General features: G+C 38.5%; 1 protein-coding gene across 1 annotated transcript in view; it reads right to left on the bottom strand.

Annotated features, from left to right (window-relative positions):
- The window catches only part of KCNMB2 (potassium calcium-activated channel subfamily M regulatory beta subunit 2), a 30,899-nt gene extending 20,153 nt beyond the window's left edge, over positions 1-10,746 (bottom strand). Inside the window, exon 1 of the mRNA XM_065876503.1 lies at positions 10,625-10,746. Within this exon, the coding sequence (XP_065732575.1) occupies positions 10,625-10,680 (56 nt within the window). The 5' untranslated portion in view covers positions 10,681-10,746. The remainder of the gene's footprint in view (positions 1-10,624) is intronic.
- Positions 10,747-26,170: the final 15,424 nt, after the last annotated feature.

Raw genomic sequence — 26,170 nt, 5'->3', positions numbered from 1 at the left:
ATAGAAGAGGAGTAATTTTCCCAGCCTGAGGGAGCAGGGCAGGGAGCAAGGATTAAGGTTAGGGAAGGCATCCTGGAGGAGAAATGCCTTAAACAGAATCTTCAAGATTGAATCCAAGTTAACCACATGACACAGGGAATCAAGGGCATTTCAGACAGAAGGAATCACATGAACAAAGGATGGAGATTTGCAACTACATGCTGACTTTCAGAAACTACACAAATTTTATTATTACTCGGATGAGTGTGGGACAGGGGAAATGGGGCAGATGAGTTTGGAGAGGTAGTAGGTTATGAAGAGTTTTTGTAAGTCATTTAAGGAACTTGGCCTTTATCCTGTAGTTAATGGGAAGATGGCAGAGGGTGACATGATCAGAACTGAGTTTCAGAATGATCACTCTGGCTTCAGGGTGGAGATTAGATTAACGATGGAGGCAGACTTAAATCAGAAAGAAGAATTAGGGGATAGTTACTATAGTGTTGGCAAAGGATGATGAGGGCTGGATCTAGGATCGAGGTAGGATAGATGGAGAGAAAAGGATGTATGGAGAAATATCTAGGAGATAAAACTTCAGGATTTGGTGACTCATAGAATATAGGGGATGATGAGGAAGTGAGAAAAAGGATATAGTTTAGATTTATGCCCAAGAACTTAACTTGGACGACTGGGGAAATAGTAAAGGGTGCTAAAGCAGGGGTCCTTATTTTGCTATTCTTCCTGGTTCCAAAGGGGGTGTTTTTGCTGCCCTGGCTAAGAAGGGAGAGGCTGATTGTTCATTTATAGATTCTCTCCCCTACAAACATAGTGTCCTGAGCTCAGGTGAGGATTGACTAATCTGATTGGTGAGATAGGCCAGAGCCTGACAGTCAGAGACACTGTCTACATTTTGGGTGAGACTGAAGATCACTGTTTATGAGTGGCACAATTTTTTTCTCATCCTTTTGGACTTGCCTTTGCTCAGGCCTAGTGTGCCTTGGCCTTGCTATCTCTAGGTAGTAAGCCCCAGGTGGGGAAGGGAGTGTCCATAGCCTGAGACTAAGTGGATTAGTGAGGTGCCCCTCCTATGTCAAGTTGTCTTCAAAGCCGGCAGGGGAGGGGGGTGGGGGGGGTGGGGGGGGTGGGGGGGGTGGGGCGGGAATGAGCATGATACTATATTTTGGGCCTCAGGCCTAAACATCATCCGTCATACTAGGAAGCCTTGTACTTTGGGGGTTACTCTGCCACTACTAACAGAATGGACAGTTTATCTCTCTTTGGCTCTTTGTGTCTATTCTCTGTGGAATCTTCTTAAAAGGGGTAGGGGGAGAAATAAGGGAATGAAGGCTAGAATAGTTCTTTGAAGTAGAGCTCTCAGGAGGAATAATGACTCGGGCATGACTACAAAATAAGTTTCAAATATGGGGGATATTCAACTGTAGGTATAGAGCAGGAATTTGGATTTATAAGTCTGAAGCAGATCTAGCCTTGGTGTATACTGGCGAGGCAGTATGTTTAAGCTCTGTTGGAGCAGCTGTGGCTTCATGGTTCATGGTGAACCACGAATCAGTGTGGTGGATACAAATCAGCATTTATACATGTTGGCAATAACAAATAGTACATATGTGCAGTCTTTTCTACATATAAAGACTGGGAGCATTGTGCCCAAATCCTTTTGGAGAATATGAGTTATTAATAAACCTACAAGGCAAATTCAAGTATAACAAAATATTTTGTATAAAAAATTTTAATTGTCCAATAAAGCTATATATTTACCTCAAGCCATAGTCAACACAATACAATTTTATTTCAAACTCCATATTTGGATAGTTTCCTAAAGTTTGATAGTAGTCCTATGGTTCATAAGCAAATTATTTATGAGGCTGGACATATACAAACATGGATATAAAGAGTAAAATGTGCAAGAAAAAATTTTTTCCTTGGGCTTCACTCATTTAAATTCAGATTCCCTTGGTATTTAGCCTGCAGGAAGAAAACTATTCATGTTAAGGCAGGGTAAATGTCATTTATTAATTCATTTGTTTATTCATTTATCAACATTTTAAAGTCTTCATAAGATGAAACATACTATGCCAAGTTCTGGGGAATACAAAGTGAATAAGACATGTCCTGAGGGAGCTGGGTGAGACACCAATCATTACAGTGCATTGTAAGGAGACTTATTGTAATGAGTACAGAAAGGAAGCAAGTCAATATGGTTCAGTTACTGAATGGCTAATGCACCATGATTAGCCAATTTGCCAATTTATTGAAGGATCACTTTGCCAGATGAATAATTTGCCCACTTAATCACAGATTTAACAAAGACTTAGTTTAAGGAGCATTGTTTTAAGTATAGTATATTAATATGAATGTATTTTCTTAAGAATATTTTAAGATGATATTTTAAAAATACATTGAATTATATTCTTCTTATGAATATGTTCTTTTTAGCAGTATTTTAAGATATTTTTTTTAAAGCTAAGTAAGTTTCTGAGGGAGGTTTAGTCTCTTTATAAATAATTCTTATATTCATAGATATATATTTTTTGAATATGTATATGAATATATTCTTCTAATAGATATAGCAAAAATTTAGCATTTCATATGGGAGGCTTTCATCTATAATGATTTTATTCAAGTCCTTTTTAGAGTTATTTGCTGTTTTGCTAACATTTGAGCATCACTGAGATTCTTGTGCAAATTTCATGACTTTGATAGTTTTGGCAACTTTATCAATTAACCAAAATTTGTTTCTTTTAACTATTCGTAAGATTACGGTAATTGATTTTGGGTGGGAATTTTTAACAGCTTTTTGAAGTTTCTTCTAAGTTTTATTTGAACAGTTTTATTTTGTCCTTATAACAAAATGTTCAGTTTGTCTTTGCTCTTGTCCTGTTATTGGAACAGGAGGGATCTGGACAAGATTGGTGGGACCTTCTGCTGGGGGAAAGTTGAAGAGCAGAATCAGTATAATGCAGCCTGGCCTGCTGATCCTAGAGAGGGGGAAACCCAAGGGCAGAGAGGAGAGGAAACAAAGAATAGAGAGAGCAGTAGGGCATGGCTGGGTTGGGGGAAGGGGAGGAAGACCTGAGAACAGGGGACCCTGAAGAGAGAGGGTGTCTGGAGCACAGGGAGGAAAAGACAGAGGGGCAGAGAGATAGAGGGACAATGGCTGCAGAGACTGAGAGACAGAGGAGGAGAGTCTCAAGGCCCCAAATCTGGGTCCCCTGCACTCTTTTTGGTTCCTACTAACCCACAGAACTATGAGGGTTACAATGATTATACAAAGTTTTTGGTAAGTAACTAAATTTGATAAATTCACCAAAAAGATCAACTGGCAAATGGATTAGTATTTGGCAATTTGGCTTCAGGCAAATTGGCTATCACTGTATTGGACATTCCTTGAACTGGGCATTCAGTAGATTGGTGATGGATAACTTGGCTTAGGACTTGATTTATGAACATGAATGTTTTTTTTTGTTTTGTTTTGTTTTTTTTGCGGTACGTGGGCCTCTCACTGCTGTGGCCTCTCCCGTTGCAGAGCACAGGCTCCGACGTGCAGGCTCAGCGGCCATGGCTCACGGGCCCAGCCGCTCCGCGGCATGTGGGATCTTCCCACACTGGGGCACGCACCCGTGTCCCCTGCATCAGCAGGCGGACTCTCAACCACTGCGCCACCAGGGAAGCCAAACATGAATGTTTTAATTCATGTTTAATTAAACCAAGGTGGCCATAACAGTTTAAGTGGTGATGGTTAAAGGATTCAGTAATAGACTGAATTAAATCTCCAATGAGCAAACAATTGATAAGGGGAATAGGGTAGCTGAGAGTGGTTGGATTCCAGGATGCAGTGAGTGGGGGATGGCAGGTAATGAGCTGGTTAGATAGGCAGGGGTCAGAGATAAAGGGTGTTGTAGGTCTTCTGAAGTTAGAGGAGCCACTAAAAGAATTTAAGCAAGAAAGTGATATAATTAGCTTTGTACTTTAGAAAGATCACTCACGTTAGTGTGGTTGGCTGTTTGGAATGGTTTATTCCTGGAGGCTAAGAGACTGATTCTGAAACTCTCTCAGCATTTCAGGTGTTAAATAGGGGTTGAAAAAAAAACAGTGGTAGAGGAGATGAAAATTTAGATATGGGCATCATTTGCGTCCAGAAGTAACTAAGAACACTGTGGGTTTTAATGAGACTCCCTAGGTAGTCAGAGAAACAAAACTCAGCGAGGGTACTAGAACTTGGAAAGGGCAAGAAGACAGATCTACAAAGGGTCCCAAAGCATTCAGAGAGGTGAGGGGCACTGACAGGTGCAGGAAAGAGGAGGGAAGGTGTGAATAAAGAATTATGTATATCTGTCATAACTTGGGGAGGCCCTTCAGAAACCTAACCATAGTAACCGTAATACTTAACATACTAAATATTTATATTTATGCCTCTCTGGCCCAGTGAATATTGAGTGGCTCAAGAGTTAGAGCCAGACTGCATTCATCTTTGTATGTTCAGTCTCTTGCATTTATTAGGCTCACAAAGTATGTTCCTTTATGTGGGCTAGAAAAGCCTTCAATATTGAGCCTCCCTACACCGAGGCCGCCAGTGTAGGGAGGCTCAATGGCCAAGTGAAACCAAGTAAATTAGAGAACCATGGCTAGAACAGACTCCTGGCTTCTCTCTTCCTATCAGCGCCCATTGTACTCTACCACTAATACATTTAGTATTCCTTCTAGGAAAATTTCAAGCTTTTCTGGCACTGAGAGCTCTAGTTTCGAGACTTCAAGGAAAAGTGCCTTCTCTTAGATCCTACAAAGTGAATCTGTGGGGCAATGGATTGCTGAATGCCAGCTGAGTTGAAACAGGCAGAGTTGCTATGTATCTTTGCCCCAGGAGCACTCAACTCATTATCTCATATGGCAGAGCTGAGAGTGGCATGGATTAAAACAGCCACTGTTCTGCCTTCCACCCACCAAAGTCTTCTATGTTTTTGAGATGTATGTACATCCTCACCTTCTATTAGTTCTATTAGATAGAACTAAATAATCTTAAATGTTTATATTAGTTAAGAAGAAAGCCTGAAAATTAATGTGCTAGGCATCCAGCGTAAGGAGTTATGAAAAGATTAATAGAATATATTAAAAGAAAGTGTAAGGAAGGAAATAATATCCATGAATAGAAATAAATGGAATAAAAGATGCACTGTATTAAAGAATCAATGAAATCAAAGATTAGTTTTTTGAAAACACTAATGAAATAGACAAACCTCTGATGAGACTGATAAGGAAAACTAGAGAAGACTCAAATAAATATCAGGAATTTAAAAACTGTAAGTACAGATACAGTTAGATTAGAAAGATAACAGAGGATATTAGAAATAACTTTATAGCAAGACATTTAAAAACTTTGATATATGATTTACTTAAATATATAGCAAATTCTTACAAATGTATGGCTTATTGAAACTGCTTTGAAATAGCTAGAAAATCTAAATAGTTCTAAATCATTAAAAATTGAATCATCAATTTAAAATATCCTCATAATGGAAATACCAGGCTCTGATTATTTATAGGTAAGTTCTACCTAGATTATACAAATCATTCGGAGGATCATATTCAGAAAAAGACTTGGTGACATAAAGATGCAAATTTACCACAAATTAATTAATAGCTTTCATAAAATTCCAATAAAAATCACAAGAGCTTTTTTGGGAAGTGGGGTAGGCATGACTGGACAAACTGATTCTAAAATAGGTATGGGAATGCAAACATCTAAGGATAGCAAATACAATCCTGATTACAAAAGAACAAGGTGGGCAACTTTTATACCAGATATCACGATGCATTATAATGCTAATGTTTGTAAGCTCAGGGGTGGTGTTTGTCTGAGGTAGACAAAATTCACCAGTGGGACAGAGTAGAGATCCAGAAACATATCCATGCGTATGTGGAAACCTAATATATGATACATGTGTACTTTTAGATCATTGAGGAAAGGACAAACTCTCCAACAAAAGGTGCTGGACAATTGGTTATCTGTACAGAAAAAAATAGATGCCTAATTCACACCACACACAAAAGTAAACTTCAGATGATTAAGGACTTAATTGTGAAAGGCAAACCTACAAAATATTAACTGTATCAGAGCATACCCTTTTGAACTTGGGATAGGAAAGGATTTCAAAATGTTGAAAAATTGCTAAGAACACATTAAAATTAAGACCATGTTTATGAAAAGACATCATAAAGAAAGTGAAAATACAAGTAAACTGGGAGAAGCTGTTTGCACACAATAGACAAAGGGTTAATAGAGACTTTTATAAAAGTTTTTAATAGTTTATATAGCATTTTAAATTGTTGCTGCAGGAGGGTTGGTGTATTTGGTCTACTATACTGTCAGAAAAGGAAGTCTCATTGTTATTTCTCTCCTCCATCTCTTTCCCCGCTCCTGGAACTCTTATCATTCACATGTAACTTTCTGATCCTTCCTCTTAAGATTTCCATCTCTTTGAAATTTTCCTCTGGATTTTGAGATATTTCTTTCACTTTATCTTCCAGTTCTCTCATTTTGTTTTCAACCATTCTCAATGGTTACCTTTCTATAGTCTATTAAATTTTTTAAATGAAAGAAAACAGACTTTTATAAAGAATTCCTACAAGTCAATAAGAAAAAGACGAAAATCCAATTAAAAATGGGCCACATGTTAGAACAGGCACTTTACAGAAAAGGACTAGGGATGTAGACTCAATCTTATTACTAATCTGAAAAATGGGAATTGAAAGCACAATACCCTCTGGATTGATGAAAATTAAAACCCCTAAAACTCTAGGGCAATGGAATCATATCTTTAGCTGCTTTGGAAAGCAATGGCATTGCCTGGTGAAGTGGGAGCTGTGCATACTTTTGAATCAACAATTCCCAAGTTAGATGTAAAACCTAAGAAATATTTGTACATATGTACAGGAGACATGAACAAAAAGTTTTATAGCAGCATTGTCAGTACAAAAAGAACTGGAAATAATGCCAATCTCTATGAGAAATAGACTGGATGAATAAATGGTGGTATATTCATATAATGGCATACTACACAGCAGACGAAATAAGCTACAGCTAGTCACATCAGCACTGATAAATCATGGGACCACGTTTGGTGAAAACAGCGAGTTGCAGAACAATTCATATGGTATGATTCCATTTATTTAAAGTCTCCAAACATTTAGAAGTGAACAATGTATTGTTTAAGCATTCAGATGTGACAAACTCATGAAGAAAAGCAAGGGAATGATAAACAGGAGGGTGGTTATCTCTGGGTGGGGGCAGGGATAAGGAGGGGGACGCTCTTAGGGAAGCACCCTCAAGGGCTTCAAAAATTCTGATTGTGTTAGTTTTTAAGCTTAATGAGGGGTACTCAGATGTTTATTATATCATCATTCTCTGTATGGTAACATGTGATAAATGTTCCTTTATACCAATTCAATATTTAATATAAACAATCCAAAGAATATTTGATAAACAGTCAGTGGTAATGTCCTTGGCTAATAACCTCTCTCTTCTTTAATTTTTAAATTAGTTTTTGCTGCTCTTGTTTTATTTTGCCTCCTGCGATTTAGAGATTAACGTCGGCTCACCTAACAAAGAAATTTGTTCAGGGAAGAAAAAATATTCCTTCACATTGCTGGGCATGTGGAATGGAGGATAAGGATAGAAACCAGTGTTTTGCATATAGCAGATGATCAGAAAAAGGACTGGCTTTGAATTAAAATAATGAAAAAAATGTAAAGTTGACTTCAACTTCCCTCGAACCATAAAAATTAGGTTTCAGAATTTTCAGTGGACTTTTACTTCCACTTGGTCGCTCTGCCTGTCTGTAAGCTTATTTCTTGATGCTGCATCTCTTGAGGAATCCTAGGGAAGCCGATATCCTGACAAGTTTGTCTCTGGTCTCAGAATAAGGCATTGTGGAGTGGAGCCAAGGGTTTTTGGCTGCCTGGCCTCTGGGATTGCCTGGGAAACACAGTTGGAGAAGCTGAACACACAGAGGCCAGGTTTGCAGAATAAGAAACTGAGCGTGGAACAGTTACCAGCAGTTCTGGGCAGTGCTTCCAGACAACCTAGTTAATTTATTTGCAAATAATTAACTTGAGGACCTTAATTATCTAGATTTATTATCAACCGCCATTACTTTCCTTATCACCATGATTACTGCCACCAAGAGTATTAAGCAGAGCAATAGCTGCTGTTTAAAGTCAGTTTTAAAATCTGAGTCTTGTTCCACAAGAGTCTGTGAATTAGGCGGTGAAGACAGAGATGTGGTTAAGAAAGAGGTACAGGCAAATGAACCAACATCAAACTAAGGATACTGGCTTAGTGTCAGATTCTATTGCTGTATTCTTTGCCTGTTTTTCCATTTGTCTTTGACTTTGTAGGCCAAAGTCATGCAGATTGATTTCATAAGCCTTGGCATCCCCATCCCATAAATAAAACTTGCTGAAAATGATTTACTTAGAGTCAATATTTTAATTATTTTAAACCCCATAGTTACTGAAATCATAGTTACTGAAAACATGAAAGTAGTAATTAAGAGTTTTATAGAATCTTACTGTTATAGGATATGAAGCTAATTATTTGCTCCTTTTAATGCCACAAATATTGCCAATATATCATATTCACATATTTATTATCTCCTGTGATATACAATTTTCAACTCTGTTTTATCATAGTTTCCCCCTGTGGGCTTGGTTGTTCACTGCTCCTCCGAATATCTCATGTTTGACAAGAGCCTATGTAAGCCATGGGGTGCGGGGGAGAGAGTACAACCTTGGGTTTAAATCTTGATTCAATCACTGGCTAGTTATTGCACGCTTGGAAGTTACTTAAACTCTCTAAGCTTCAGCTTTCCTAACTGTAAAATGGGCATGATAATCCTTATCTTACAAGTTAGAAGAGAACGGTTTATGAAAACATGCAGTGCAGAGTAACTGCTTCTTAAATGTTAATCCTTTTGTTTGTAAAAAATTTATATATATAGAAAAATGTATTTAATTAAATTACTCATTGAGAATAAATAGAAGTTGAAACAAATACATCATGCTTCACCTGCTCTGATGAAACCTTCAAAATCTAAGGAGGACTGGCCATTGATAATCACACTATTCCTGTAGGGCAACAAAATCTCTGCCTTTCTGCACCATCAATGGTAGTGACCTTTTTTTTTTTTTAAAGAAATGAGGAAATTTCATACAAAATATGGAATTTAAAAATGACACAAAATTTCAGTCTTATAGTAAAGCTCTTGCTGAAAGATGATTCAACTTAGTTGCTTGAAAGCAAATGAAAAATAACTTGATTAAGCATTGAGAAAAAGCATGTGAAAACCTATTTTACTTAAACATCATATCATTATTTTTTCCATAGTTAAGATAATATATTACAAAGCATTTGGAAAATGGAGGAGTAAGAAGCATACTTTTCCTTCCACTCCTTTTCCTATGTATATATTTTTTTGTGGCTGCAATTATAGTATGTATGCACTTTTCCAACTTGATTTGTCAGTTAATATTATGCCAAAACATTTTTAACTGCTAAGTGATACATTACATTCCATGATTTAACAGATTTTCTATTGTGAATAAGTTGCTTCCAAATTTTTGCTGTAACATGTAATTATTGTGAAGAACAATTTTGCCTTCAGAATTTCTAAAGGATTTTATCTGTAGGGAAATACAGATTTTTAAAAGGAAAAATAGAAGTACCAGCTATAAAATTTACACTCAGGTAAACCTCCCTCAGATCCTTCTTCTTGTGCCTGCATTTATCAATCCTGATTTCTGTCAGATTCTGCAGGCAGGTGAGCCTTGCCTAAGCTGCAATATGTTGGTATAGGCAGTTGTGTTTAAAATGTAGCTTCATCAAAACCAAATAATAGTACCAGGTCAATAAGAAAGAGAGAGATGCAGAAGAAAAAAAGAAAGAGAAACCAAATATTAAAAATGGCCAGAAAATTTTATGAATGTATTTACTCCCAAGTTGGAGGGCTGGGTTGAGCTGCATAATTGTCATTTCGTCTTTCATTATCACTGCTTTTGCCCTTTAATTTTTTTTCTTCTTCCCCCATTCCTCCCCGACCCCAGGCTATTCTTCCAAGGAGTTTGAGAGCTCCATGGACTTGTCTATCCTTTTTTCATTCTCTCTTAGTTTTTGCTTTCCTTCCCTGCCATATGTCCACTGCCTTGAAATGCAATTTTCATTATTTCAGTTCAGTATTTATTGAGCACTTACTATGTGCCAGGAGGTGAAAATTCAGGGGAGAGTAAAACACAAATTCTGTGCTGATCAATAGGATAGTGGGAGGTTCTGATTGGATGGATATCTGAGGGCAGAGGTAGAGTTAGCTAAGTGATCAGTGTGTGTATATGTGCATGTGTAAAGGGCATTTCTGACAGGGAACAGCCTTTGTAAAGCTACGTGGTAGGAGTGAGCATGGAGAGTGCAAGGAGGAGGACGGCCAAAGTGTCTAAAACCCCATTCCCTCAATGTAGAGCCCATCCCACATTAACACTTTCAAAATATAAAGCTCAGTTGCCTAACGCTTTCTCTTTGGCATACTCTCTGGGTATTCAGGTTAAATGATTCTGAAAAGCCTCCAGAGTCCCAGTGATTTACCTTTTCTCATCGTGTCTGTAAGATGAAGAGGTCCGGCCACTGGTCCATATAAACATCTTAGAGGATGTTGGTCCAGGGGCTCCTTTCCTTATGGTGGAAGTCCTGGAAGAATGGTGAAAAGACCTAGAAGAGGTACACACTGAAGTTAAATCCAGTACTTAAAGTTTGGGGAACTGTGTATCAAATAGCAACCGGTAACTCTCAGTGGATTGACCATGTTAAATAAGACCAGGTTTCTGTTGCTGTAGGGCAGTTGTTCTCAACCCTGGCTGCACATTAAAATCAACTGGGAATCTTTTAAAAAGCACTGAAGCCTGGGTGCCTCCCTCAGAAATGTGCATTCAATTTTTTTTAAAGCCTCCTAGTTGTTTCTAACGCACTGCTAGGATTAAGAGCCACTGCGTTAGGGAAACACAGTTTTCTAATTGATGTTATTACCATATTCACTCTAAGATGTCTCCTCCAAAAATATAATTTGGTACAGTTTATTATTCTATATTTTTCCAAAATTTTGGTTCAGGTTTGGTTCTATTTTTTTTCTATTTCTCTGTTTCTCTTCAAACTGTTTCCCTGCTGCTGACAGATGTGACATCTTACTGACAAGAGATCATCTTTTAAATGTGTTCAACTGTTGCCAAATCTGTGGGTTCATCCCTTGGCAGTTGAGTCTTGGAGAAAATCATGGCAGCAGAGACAGCAGATATTCTCTGGCTCCTAACAGCCAGGTTTATAGGATCCAGAGTCGAGATACTAGAGGACCGTTGTATTCTTTTGGTCATGACTTGGCTTGGGGATTAGTTCTGTCATCTTGAAGTTATAAATATGAAATATCATAGAAATCTTAATCACATATAAAAGTTAAAATGATATTTAACAAATAGAACAAAGGAAGAAAGAAAGGTGATTCCTTCATGGATGCATAGTCACTCGTGGCTTTCCTTTTGGTTGAGCACAGTATTAATGGTAAGCATGAGATTGGAAATAATATTAACTACTATATACTGTATTAGATACTACATGCCAGACAGTTTGCATATATTGTCTATGTATATATCATGAAATGTATATGCCTATATCTATGTTATGCTCATATCATGAAAACCCTGCAAGGTAGATAATGCTATTATTTTTAGATTAAAAATGATGCTTCTAGGAGATTTAGAAAAGGTGGACCCATGTCTACTTGTCTCCAATACTCACGCTTTCTGGGGAAAGACACGTTACTGTCTAGCCCAGTGATTTTCAATGTGCATACAAATTACCTGGGGATCTTGTGATCATGCAGATTCTGATTCAGTGAGTCCGGGAAGGGGACCCAAGATTCTTTATTTCTAACAAGCTCTCAGTGATGCTGATGTTGCTGGTCTGCAGGAAACACTAAGCAGCTAAGGCTCAGAGCATGTACTCAGAGTCAGTAATTGGTTATTGGCCCCATTTTTTGTTTTTTAAACTAACTAGCTGTGTGGCCTTGAGAAAGTCACTTATCTTTTCTAGGACTTAGTTATTTTTAATCTGTAACATGGAAAGTTTGAAATTGATAACATCTGAAATCCCTCTCAGCTCCAAAATTTTGTGACTCAGTAAATTGAAAAATCAATGGAAGCGTATTTTAAATCATTGTCTACTGACTTTCTGGAAATAGATCTCCTTCTGTAACCCTTGGGTCAGCATCAGAAATAGAAGGAACAGAGACCATGGGAGATGGCTGGGGTTTGACAACCAGTGTAGATGTAAGAAGTCATATTTCCACCTTGGTCTCCCAGGATGAACGACCAGAATGAAAAGATACACCTGAATGGATGCCCTAGACATTTTCAGAAAGATTTAGAAGTTGAATCTGCTAGCTCTTTAAATGACTTGGATGTGGGATATTTAAAATTATTTAGGTTTCCTTTTGAATATCTTTAAAACACATAGAATAGGAATTAAATTTGTTACTAAAACTAGCCAGTTTTCAGGAAATAAGAATGATTTTAATGTAAGCTGAACGAACTACTTCATAAGGATGAGGATTGGCTTAAACTTTCAGGAAGCTATTTCAACATTGACTCTGGTGGCATCTTCTGATCACTTTAGTCACTCCTCAAGGATTGGGTTGGAGCAGACAAAGAAAAGTGTCACACGTTCAGTTCAGGGAAAGCAATAAATTACTGAGCTCCCATCCTGTTACTGGTTATTAGCCAGAATTTAATAGACACACAGTCCATATTATAAATGCTTTGAAATCATTCAAAGTGAAAGGGGTTGCAGTGATTTTAATATACTTAGGATACTCTTCAGACTGTGTGTCATTATTTCAGCATTGCACCCTTGCTCTGTTGTTTGAAGATGATACAGAAAGGAAGATATGAAGGGTATACTTATTCTAATTAACTGTCTCAAATTTGTTGGACAGGACTTAATGACTCCTCAGCTTATCCTAAGAAGTGGATTTGGCGTTTTTCCACCCCAGTTTTCTTTCACAAAGACAAACCATTATTTAAAACCTGCTAAGCCTGTTGTTAATTAAAATTGAAGGGAGTAGCTGCTTTAAGGATAACACAATAAAGGTTCTGTAGAGGTTGAAAAAAGTTCCAGGCTTCAGAGAAACACCAAGGATATGTTAACAGGAGCTGGTTTGGTGGTTCCCTCAGCTCAAATGCAGCCCTCCTGAGCTCCTCAAGTAATCACCTCAACTCTGCTCACTTTATAAGACAAGGAGCATCTCATTTGAATTGTGGTTAGATAAGTGATATAGAGACAAAGAAAGCACTTTATAAAATTTTGTAATTTGGAATCTTAGCATGAAAAAGAGATCCGTGTTAGTGGATGCACAGGCCTGAGGGCAAGGGGAGGAGACCTGGACCTAATTCCATCATTAAATGACCTAGGAACTGGGGTGAACCTGGCTGAGCCATGACTATATGATTGCAGATGAGTATAGTTTGAAAACTAGATGTCCTAGAAGACATAATCTTGGCCTTGAGTGAAAGCACGAGTCAGGGAGAATGTAACAATTTCTTTGCCTCAGGAGTTTATAAAGGGCCCCTTTCCATTTCTCAGGCACACACTTCGGTGGGCTTCTACCCCCCTGACTCAGTTCACACTTCCTCTCTGCCTGCCTTTCCTGCCAGGTGAGTGCGTACCTCTGTTTCCAAGGCCATCTCAGATGTCATCTCTTCTGTGAAGTCTTTTCTGACCCGCACAAACAGCTTCCTCAGCTCTGCTTCCAATTCTTGGTACTTACCTCTGTTAGAGCAATGCATTCCAGGGCAGGGCTGTGTCTTATGCATCTTTTAGCGCAATGCAGGATACACAGTGACACACTGGTTGTGTTTGCTGCCTGCCTTGACCATATGTCTATTATTGGAAAGCATGACTGAAACAGTGCATACATAAAACATTGACCAGCTTAAACTGGTTTTGTTTCCCTAAAACATGTTGTTGATTAATTAGACCTGGAGTTATTTTACAGAGACAGCACTGCGTGTGCAAGACAGGAACTCATGTCTCCAGGATGACCCTGGACCAAGAATCTTCAGTCTGTGGAACTCAAAGAATAGACATTTGCCACCAGAGACCTTTATGAAGCGAGAAGTCCTTCAATAAGAAAAATCCATCTTCCAGCAGCACCAGTAGTTTATATGGACTGATTCGAGACTCGTCAGTCAGTTTCCAAGTTTGAAATTCCTTTAACCCTTTAAATTTCACCTTGATCCCTGGATCTGGGAGACAGATTTGAGAGCCTTGCTTCCTGTCTTCTTGCTGGTCAACCTCACAGTGAAGCTCTTTCTTTTCTCAAAAGCTGCTGCCATTGTATTGGCTTTTATGGGCTTTGGGCAGCGAGCCCTTGCTTGGTAACAAGACCATGGATACTGACGTCAGCCTCCTGTGTTGTGGCTCACTACTGCTGGCTGCAGCCACCCTCTCCTTCCAGATCCTTTCCTTAGTTCGGGATGCCGTTCCTTCTTCCCACTCCCTACCTCCTCTCTTTCCTTCTCCTGATTGTCCTGCTCCCTCTGTCTCTTTTATTGACTTGGACAGAAAGTTTCTGTTGCTTGCTGAATTATCACTCAGTAAGGTTTTCTTTAGAAAGGGCAGCATGATCTAATGAGAATATGAGCAGGAGAGTCAGACAGGGACTCTTTGTTTGCCTCCTGGCATCACCACCTACCAACTGTGTGACTTTGGACAAGTCAGTTTAACATCTTTGTGTCTTAGTTTCCTCAGCTGTGAAAATGGGAATAATAATACTTGCCTTTCTGGGTTGCTTGGAAGATTAATGGGTTAATAGTTGCAAAAATACCTAAGGTAAATCAAGGCACATGCTAAACATTAGTTTACTTCTTTTCCCCTTGTTAATAATTTTAAGAGCAAATGAATTGGATTTTATATTTTTGTTAAAAAAAAATCCAGCTAAGGTGCTTTGTACTTGTACATTGAGACTATTGATTTTTTTGCTTATGGGTCAGTGGCAGAGGGAAAACAGTTTTCTGAGATATTGAGATAATGACATCTGAAATACTTCCTCATTCACCTTGATACCCATCCCAGCAAGAGGACCATAAACATGGTGGCTCTGAACACTGGCTGAACAGTATAATCATCAGGCGGAATTAAAAAAAATCCTGGGGCCTAGATCTCAAGCCAGACCCATGAGAATCTCTGGGGGTGGGTCCCTGGCATTGGAATTTAAAAAAAAGCTTCCCAGGTGACTCTGTTATGCAGCCAAAGTGGGAAACACTGCTACAAACTATCAGGTTCTGGTTTCATTTGAGTTCTTTATGGAGACTCCCCCTGCTTCCAGAAGCTTCAGCTGGAGAGTAACAGTTCTATGAGTGCTACTCTGTGCAGTGGCTTCTCATTTCCTATCAATGCTGAGGCCTCGAGGTGACAGCTGCAAGGACAAGTGGCATACGAGGCAGGGAAAGAGCAAAGTAGACGCGGTTTTCTAGTGTCAGTGGCCTTGAGCTGCGCATATGGGATACTCTTAATGCACTCTGCTTTATTAAACAGCAAGCAGGAGCTGGTGGAACTATTTAACACCTAATTACATGTCTAATCTTGTGTAAAATTGTAACACTAATGACATCACAGCACCAACTTAAAAGGCCACTCAAAGCACAGAAATTTAGGAATGCTTCTAATGTGTGAGATTTTATCATTTGCAGACGGCAAATTATATGTTCTCCCTAGGAATTAAGTTGTTTCGGCTCCAGGGCCTTTGGAGGGAGAAGCCAAATGTAAGGTGATAATTTTAGACCTAGGGATTTAATTTAGAAAACATTGGTACTTCTTAAGAGCAGTTGTAAATATCTTTGGGATGTTTTCTTCCTCAGTGAACCACTATACTTTGTTTTAATTAAGTCATTTGGGTGTCCGTTTGACAGCATTTATAAGTGTGTTCTATGTGCAGGCACCAAGCCACCCATTTCTGCTTCTAAGATAGTTCATGGATGAGTCAGAATAACGAACGACATTTGCACTATACCAGAACTGCTCTTTCTCAGGGTGCTACAACTTCCCAGTGGGTATGTCCAATAGCTTCTTGTCTTTCCACACCTTTTTTAGCCTCTCAGCTTGCAGAATTTGATACTTTTGGTTGTTTCCTTCTTCTAAAAATGCTTTACCACCTTGACTTACAGAACAATGCTCTCTTGGTTCTCTTTCTCACTCCTGAGCTGTTCATTCCATTTCTTTGCTGGGTTCCTGTTTCTCTGTCCACCGCTTAAATGATATCGTTTGGAGGAATAGCACGTGCTACTGAATAGTCTCTTGACAATGCCGTAACAGGAATATAATACCTTTCTCCCCCATTTGATGCCTGGAAGACAGAATGAATAGTTCTCTTTGCTTTTCACATTTAGAGGTAAAGAAGTGTATCCCTGAGCACTATAGCCTCTTTGAGAAGAATCAAATAAGAACGATTCTCTGAATTTTTAGTGCAGGGTGCTTTCTATTTTTTTAATTTTACTTTTTTTTTTACATCATTATTGGAGTATAATTGCTTTACAATGGTGTGTTAGTTTCTGCTGTATAACAAAGTGAATCAGCTATATGTATACATATATCTCCATATCCCCTCCCTCTTGCTTCTCCCTCCCATCCTCCCTATCCCACCCCTCTAGGTGGTCACAAAGCACCGAACTGATCTCCCTGTGCTATGCTATGCAGCTGCTTCCCACTAGCTATTTTACATTTGGTAGTGTATATATGTCCATGCCACTCTCTCACTTCGTCCCAGCTTACCCTTCCCCCTCCCTGTGTCCTCAAGTCCATTCTCTATGTCTGTGTCTTTATTCCTGTCCTCAGACTGCTTTTTAATAGCTGGGTTGACCACGTATGGACTCCTGTGGCTGGTGACGGGTGTGGGAGGCACTTATGGCTTCTGTGACACGTGTGGGCCAACTGTTCTTCATGTAATTGTTATGTGCTTGATTTCTGCTTCAGGAGGACACAACTCAAGTTAAGTAATGTACCTGTCCTTTAGCCTGCTAGTAACTTGGCTCATTGAACTCAGCTGTTTGGAGGCTCTGGGCTTCTAATATTCCATTCTGTCATGAGTAATTGCATAACTGCAGACAAAACACTCCTTCCCCACACACACACCCACCTCCTGCAGTGTTGCCACCTGTGAAAGGATGACTGTGGAGCTGAACTCTATTCTTTTAGTTAAATCAGCACAGCATTCATTTCTTCATGCAACAAGTACTTATTGAAGATGTAACTATGTGGCAGGCACTGAGCCTGGGTGTTGGGGATATATTGATGAAGACAACCGCATGACTCTTCTCTTACGGAGCTTATGATCTATCTGGACCAGGAGACAGACTGGTCAGACAAGTGTGGATGGGGGGCTTTAATATAAGGTTGTTATGCATGTGAATGAGATGAAGTAAGTTTTGCATCACAGCTACAGTCATAACAGCTATCAGAAATGATGATCTCAGGGCTTAACTGAAAGAAATTCAAATTAGTTTGAGGTTGAAATCCCTTCATAATTACTCCAGCTCCACAATATACTAAGTACATAACCAAAATACACTGTTAAACTTCCCTCAGCCTCATGTTTCTCATCAAGAAAATCTAAGTAGTGGGATTTCCCTGGTGGCGCAGTGGTTGAGAATCCACCTGCCAATGTAGGGGACATGGGCTCGAGCTCTGGTCCAGGAAGATCCCACATGCCGCGGAGCAACTAAGCCCATGTGCCACAACTACTGAGCCTGCGCTCTAGAGCCCGTGAACCACAACTACTGAGCCTGTATGCCACAACTACTGAAGGCTGTGCACCTAGAGCCCGTGCTCTGCAACAAGAGAAGCCACTGCCATGAGAAGTCCGTGCACCGCAACGAAGAGTAGCCCCCGCTCGAAGCAACTAGAGAAAGCGTGTGCGCAGCAACAAAGACCCAACGCAGCCAAAAATAAATAAATAAATTTATTTTAAAAAAAAAAGAAAATCGAAGTTGTAACAGATATCATAAAGAACTGCTATACTGATGATTTAAAATAATGTATGACGTTGAGTAGACACTCAGCAAATGTTAGTGTTTTCCATTTGGAGGAAGTAGGAGAAAAAAATTTTTTTTTTCCAAATTGGCCATACCAATGGCCCTTCTGTTTGATTCATTGTTTTAAAAGTTCTATGCAGAAATGGAAAACACATTTCTACGTGGTCTTAATTAGTCCACTATTCCATAATTCGCTTCTTAATGAGCTTTTCAAGTGGATAATCACATCTGGTGTTCAGTTTGATTCCCTTCATGCTACATATTTAAAACCAGTTTAATTGTTAAACATTCACTCTGTTGGGCATCACACATACGCAGCTGGTGTGAGAAAACCTCATAACTCACATGTGCCTTCTAGATTGGTACAAATGACAGATTTATGATGAAACCATCTATCTCTTCTTGGTGAATGTGGTTCAATTCTTGCTTCCATTTCAGTCGAAAATCAAGGGTGATAAACTATAATAAGAGCTTTTACTAGAGAAGAACTAGAAATGCTAATAATAAACATAAAGGTATGAAGTATTTCTTTAGACCTATATAAATAATGCATTTATATGCATTGCTTTATTTAATTTTGACAGTAACCCTTATGAGAGCTCTATTTACCAGGAGAGGAAACTGATATTCAGAAAAGGAAGTAAATTGTCTGAGGTCACATAGCTCTTAAATGGTGAAGTCAGAATTTCAACCCAAGCCTGTGCAACTCTAAAACCCATGCTCTCATCTAAAAAAAAAAATTGTACAAATGAACCTATTTACAAAACAGAAATAGAGTCACAGAAGTAGAAAGCAAACTTATGGTTACCAAAGGGGAAAGTGGGGGAGAGGGATAAATTGGAAGATTGGGATTGACATATACACACTCCTATATATAAAATAGATAACTAATAGGAACCTACTGTATAGCACAGGTAACTCTACTCAGTACTCTGTAATGGCCTATATAGGAATAGAATCTAAAAAAGAGTGGATATAGGTATATGTATAATTGATTCACTTGCTGTACAGCAGAAACTAACACAACACTGTAAATCAACTATACTCCAATAAAAATTAATTTAAAAAATAAAAAAATTTAAAAAATACAAAGAAAAAGCCTCCCATGCTGTCTCAACCTGTATATTTTTTGCTAGGCAAACCAAGTGCAAAAATCCGTATCAAATACATAATGAGTGCTAAATGATGGTGGCAACATTCACTTATTTCTTCTTTGAGTGCCACATTCTTCCCCACATCAAAGTTAGCGAGGGAAAATGAGAGTTTGTAGAAAAATATGTCAGGTGCGAGAAAAGGGCAAGAAAGCAAAACATAATAGTAAGAACGTGGACAGGTGGGCCCCAACTCAGGTTTTGCTCCTTATTATTTATGTGGCCTTGGGCAAATTTCTAATACTGTTTCACCTCTGTTTTCTATTCTGTAAAGTGAGAATTGTAATTATAGTATATTTTTCATAGAGTTTTTGTGAAGATTGAGTTAATATATGCGGTGATATATGCTTTGTGATACTATAATGTAATAATGTCATGTATATTATATCAGTACACTGTATATATAATAGGAACATATGCAAGTTAATATATGTATCTGTTAGTATATGAATATATATGACATTAATATATGTGAGTTAATATATGAAAAGTACAATATGGGAGGAATTAAGCATATGCTATTATTATTACCTCTTGGGAATAAGTTAAATATATATTAAATATAGAAAATAATAGAATCTGTATAAAAGTCCACACAGTTAAATATATTCAATAGACACTCATAAATGTGATCTTTAATTTTCTGTGGCGAGAAGAGTGGAGAAAAGAGTAAGCCATGGAATCACTGACTCGTCTGTAACTGGGGCCCTTTGCCTCCTGGCCTCCAGTTCCTCATATGTAACATGAGGGAATTGACAGAGATGGCTCTCAGATTCTTTTCATCTGAAAAATTTTATTTCTGCTTTGGAAAATTGTAATCAAGGTCTGTTCCCATGACTTACTTGACTTATAATTTGTATCTGATTAGATGTAATTTTTTTCTATTTTACATTCTGCTCATTTCTTTTTTTTTGCGGTAACGCGGGCCTCTCACTGTTGCGGCCTCTCCCGCTGCGGAGCACAGGCTCCGGACGCGCAGGCTCCGCGGCCATGGCTCACGGGCCCAGCCGCTCCGTGGCATGTGGGATCTTCCTGGACCGGGGCACAAACCGGTGTCCCCTGTATTGGCAGGCGGACTCCCAACCACTGCGCCACCAGGGAAGCCCTTTGCTCATTTCTTAAATGCAGTATTCCGTAACGCTCATCGGAAATCTAGTAAAGTAGAGAGAGAGTAAGCACCCAGTGGAAAGGCAAAATGAGAGCCTCCTAACGATCCTTGAAAAGGATTTCTGTAGATCTAGGCACCGCTATAGAGCCAGATGTCTTGGGCAGAAAGCTTGTTTTGGTGTCAGGATTCCAACAGGCTCTTCTACATGATTTCTCCCACTCTCTGTGCTGCGCTTGCCCCCTTCCCCCAACCCCTTCCTTCTCTAACCTGGTTGTTAAATCCACCACTCTATCTCAGAGGGGAGCTGTGATGATGGAACTTTTAGGTGCTATGGCAGATTGGTGAGGGAGATATTTGAGGGGCAAGAAAATATGGTTCATAGGTCCTCCTCCGTCTAACTGTGAAGGTCATTGGGTGAACTATAATCAAATTTGTCCACTGTCTTTCCCAGTAGGTGCTCTGAACTGGCTACTGATGACATGTGTAAGATTCTACTCCTGGAGGAAACCAGCATCCTGAACTCAGTGTTCTCAGCCTCAAATTGAGTAGCCCAGCCCTTTGTTTTTGCCAGGGGGACAAAGATTCCTTTGATATATTTATATCTTTTATTGCCAAGTGGAATAGTGGTAAGAAGTCATGAACTCTGAAAGACAAATATCATATGATATCGCTTATATGTGGAATCTAAACAAAGGGTACAGATGAACTTATTTACAAAACAGAAGTAGAGTCACAGATGTAGAAAACAAACTTATGGTTACCAGGGGGTAAGGGGGGAGGGATAAACTGGGATATTGGGATTGACATGTACACATATGTAAAACATTACACATATGTAAAACAGATAACTAATAAGGACCTACTGTATAGCACAGGGAACTCGACTCAATCCTCTAGAATGGCCTATATGGGAAAAGAATCTAAAAAAAAAGAGTGGATACCTCCAAATACCATCACATTGAATGTTAGAGGTTTAACATATAAATGGGGGTGAGACACAAACGTTCAGTCCATAATATCATTTTAACCCGGCAGCACAGTGTTTTCTTTCTCACTTTTCTCATATCTGTATCTCCCTCCCTCACATGATTCCCAATTACATCAATTTGTCTGTTTTTCTCTATTCCACAATATACTCAAAATAGTTTCTGAATAACTATACTGTACCACTATCAAACAACAAGTAAATAAGTAAAATTCAGATTTCTTTACAGTTCTTTTTATCCTTAAAACATATCTCCCTAAGGGTATAGGGTCAGAATATACTGGGTTCATAAGTTAGTGAAATTCCTTCTTTCTCTGTACTGATATGATAGCAATCTGAGATAGAGTTATTTTATTGTTTTTTTATGTGTGTTTAATTTTAAGATTTGCTTCCAAGCTCTATTTTAGGTGCATAAGAGTTTGAACAATACGATAGTATTTGAATTAAAAGAAGGAAAATCTAAAACATTTGTTTGTAGTTGCATAAAAATATGTGTGGAAGAATATACTAGGAATTGATCATTGATTCTGAGAAGGAGAATTGAGCGGCTGGGATGGGTGTTGCGGTGGGGGACTTTTCTCTGCGTACTGCTTTGTACTTTAAAAAATTTTGGATCATAACTGTTTTAAAATTTTTCTTTTATTTTTGAAGTTTTTTTTGATGTGGACCATTTTTAAAGTCTTTATTGAACTTGTTACAATATTGCTTCTGTTTTATGTTTTGATTTTTTGGTCACGAGGCATGTGGGATCCTAGCTCCCCAACCAGGGATTGAACCTGCACCCCCTTCATTGGAAGGCAAAGTCTTAACTACTGGACCTCCAGGGAAGTCCTGGGTCATAACTGTTTTATCCATTAAAAATAAATTAAAAATTCAGAAGGAAAAAAAAAGAGTGGATATATGTATATGTATAACTGATTCACTTTGCTGTTTGCCCAAAACTAACACAAGATTGTAAATCAATTATACTCCAGTAAAAATTTAAAAAATAAAAGAATATAAAGCAAACTTAGAAAAAAAAGAAATCATGAACTCTGGAAGCAGAAGAAACTGAGTTCAAGCTCCATTTCTGCTCTTTTTCTATCAGTATTACATTGGACGCAAGCTAATTAACTTCTCTGAGTCTCAATCTCCTTATCTATAAAGTGGGACTATTAACGCAACCTTCAAAATGTTTTGTGAGGGTTAATTAAAATAATGAATTTGACATTATTGGCAGCTATTTATTTATACGTTTATAAATAAATATTTATTTACCTATGTATTCTAAAATATCTAATATGCCAAATTAAGACCATTATTTTCACTGAAGGGATTTGAGACAGAATTCAGAGAAGTCATTGAATACTGGCATTTTAAAGCTGGAAGAGCTATCAGAGATATTCTAGGCCATACACCAATATTGAGACGGTGTATTTTGGTTTTCTTGGGTAGGTTTTTTTTACATCTTTATTGGAGTATAATTGCTTTACAATGGTGTGTTAGTTTCTGCTTTATAACAAAGTGCATCAGTTATACATATACATATGTTCCCATCTCTTCCCTCTTGAGTCTCCCTCCCTCCCACCCTCCCTATCCCACCCCCTAGGTGGTCACAAAGCACCAAGCTGATCTCCCTGTGCTATGCGGCTGCTTCCCACTAGCTAGCTATTTTACGTTTGGTAGTGTATATATGTCCATGCCTCTCTCTCACTTTGTCTCAGCTTACCCTTCCCCCTCCCCATATCCTCAAGTCCATTCTCTAGTAGGTCTGTGTCTTTATTCCTGTTTTACCCCTAGGTTCTTCATGACAGTTTTTTTTCTTAAATTCCATATATATGTGTTAGCATATGGTATTTGTCTTTCTCTTTCTGACTTACTTCACTCTGTATGACAGACTCTAGTTCCATCCACCTCATTACAAAAATAGCTCAATTTCGTTTCTTTTTATGGCTGAGTAATATTCCATTGTATATATGTGCCACATCTTCTTTATCCATTCATCTGTCTATGGACACTTAGGTTGTTTCCATCTTCGGGCTATTGTAAATAGAGCTGCAATGAACATTTTGGTGCATGACTCTTTTTGAATTATGGTTTTCTCAGGGTATATGCCCAGTAGTGGGATTGCTGGGTCACATGGTAGTTCTATTTTTAGTTTTTTAAGGAACCTCCATACTGTTCTCCATAGTGGCTGTACCAATTCACATTCCCACCAGCAGTGCAAGAGTGTTCCCTTTTCTCCACACCCTCTCCAGCATTTATCGTTTCTAGATTTTTTGATGATGGCCATTCTGACTAGTGTGAGATGATATCTCCTTGTAGTTTTGATTTGCAGGCAAAAGGCAAATGGCTCTAATTGTAAAAGTAAGCTTTTACAATGCAAAAGGCACAAAGCAAGCAAAGGAAAAGATATTTTAAATTCTAAATCCTGCTTTGGCCTAGTGGAAGGGCCTGTACTTAAAGATAAAAGAAAAACTTCAGCAATAGGAATAGTGATTCTTTTTTGATGGATACAGGTTGAAGAAAAACCTATTCAAACTGCTTAGATTCTATGGTGAAAGAGTCTTAGAAATATTAAAGTAGATATTTAGTCCTCTTTTAAACCTAAGTTTTCACAATTGTCTGGAAAATGCCTGATGTGATGATGATTTAGTTACTGAGAAAACCCCATAAATATATAAATACCTTGGAAGAGTTTGATTAAAGAGCTCACGTCTCTTACATTTTGTAGCATATAAGATCTTGGGTTCTACATTAGGTACTAAGAATGCATGAGACTAAGATAAACCACCTAAGAAGATGAGTGACTGACAGAATTTGGAATCCTATTTATTCTTCAACCCTCCTGTCTATCCCTAAATTGGAAAGAGGCAGCATGGATCAAGGAGGCAGATAGAATAGCTTTTGCCTCTCACTTTCATTCCTTCCTTGCTCTGTGACATGGAATGCGTTAATTAACCCTTCTGAATCTCAACTTCCTTATCTGTAAAAATGAAGGTTGTAATATCTACCTCCAACAATTGGAGGAGGGGAAATTGACACCAAAGAAGAGGAAGAATGTTAGGAAGACTTTCTGAAAAGGGCAATTGAATAGGCTCACTGATGTGAGCCTAGTATGTGGTGGTTGGGTGAGAGATTGGAAGTTCTTGAAGTAGAGGGTCCATGTTATATAGCTGTAGTGTGAAGAGCTGTGAAAAACAAATCTGGGAGTAGTTGATAATTGGTGCAGTGGGATTCATCACTGCACTTTTCTTTTGCTTCTCAAGTATCAACATAAGATGAGCCTCTCTTTCAAAGCAGTGATTCTTGGTCCTTTCCGCTTCATGACATACATTTTCTTGCATGCCACTCCATGAGCATTACCAAGTTCTGAAGGTCAGGCTGCAGCATAGACTCCCAGTTGTGCACCAACTTTAACACTGTGCCATTCATAATCAATCACAGCATAGTGTGTCTTGTCATGCTGGCTGAAAACTAATGATTAAATTATAACACCCCTCCTCCTCCTTTTGGACGTTTCTGTCTAATGGAAAGTGTTTCCATAATTTGAACTGGAATGTATCTTCATAGAGTTTCACTATTGCTCCTGATTCTACATTCTGGATTGTTTTCCAGATGTTTTAACACAGCTGTATTATTCTGCCAACACTTCTTCACTATGAACTACATGTTATCCAACTGTTCTTCATATAACATGATCTCAATTTCTTTTCTTATTCTAGTCATTTCCTCAGGCCGTGCTCCGTTGGTTAATGTCTCTCCTAAAGTACCGTGGACATAATACTAGTAAAATTTATTATTTAATAGTGCTCTATATGTTTTAATTAATTTAGTTGCCACAAAATCTCTATAAGACAGGTACTCTTATCATTCCTATCTTACTGATGAGGAAACTAAAGCATAAGGACATTAAATAATTTTCCCAAAGTCACAGAGCTGGAAAGTAGAGGAGACAGGATATGACTTCTGGCAGCCTACATTCAGAGGCTGCACTCTTAAACAATGTAAAATTCTGTTTTTCTGAATATAGTACTTCTAGTGTCATCTGATTAGTGCTGAGGATGGCAAAACTATAACTTCCTTCCATTTATGGATCTCAAGATCACATTAACATTCCTGGCTGGTTTGGTTGAATGTGGTACATATAGGAAATTGAAAGTCAAGTCAGATCCTGGAATTCCACACCTGCTTTTGCAAAGGCCGTGAAGAGGTCCTGGGCTTTATCTTGAAGATGATGGAGTCCTATTATGCATTAAAAAAATCTTTTGATTTTGTAATTCATTGTACATTTTTTAAGCAAGAGAGCAAGCAACATGATCATATTTATATATTTGAAATATTATTCTGAAGGTAGTGTTGAGATTAAATTAAGCAGGACAAAACAATAAGCAGGAAATTAGATGGTGATGGCAATAATCCAAGCCAGGGCTGAAGGAAGTGGGGACAACAGAGAATTAAGAGATCCAGGCAGTATTTGGAAGATGTGAGGTCAGGATTTGACGCTGATTGGATTAAAGGGGGAAAAGGTGATGGTAAGAGGATTTGAAAACAGTGTCCAGGTTTCTCACTGGGGACTGTGTGGATGGTGGCATCATTAACTGCAGTGGGGAATACAGTGAAAGGAGTGGTGCTCTGGGACAGAAGTGGGGCGAATGGATTTAGGGGGAAAGGGAAGAAGGATTGAGAAGGATAAAGAAACCTCTAAGCAAAACACCCAGGGGAAAGGGCTGCAGGCAGTGGATATGTGCAAGGACTCAGAAGGAAGGGCAGGTGTAGACAACACGCTGAGGTTTGGCTTTTGTTCTTGGGAGCCCTGGAGGATAAAGTCCCTGA

This window comes from Phocoena phocoena, chromosome 4 (genome assembly GCF_963924675.1).
Source record: "Phocoena phocoena chromosome 4, mPhoPho1.1, whole genome shotgun sequence".
Classification (NCBI taxonomy): Eukaryota; Metazoa; Chordata; class Mammalia; order Artiodactyla; family Phocoenidae; genus Phocoena; species Phocoena phocoena.
This window is presented reverse-complemented; position numbering and strand designations above follow the sequence as displayed.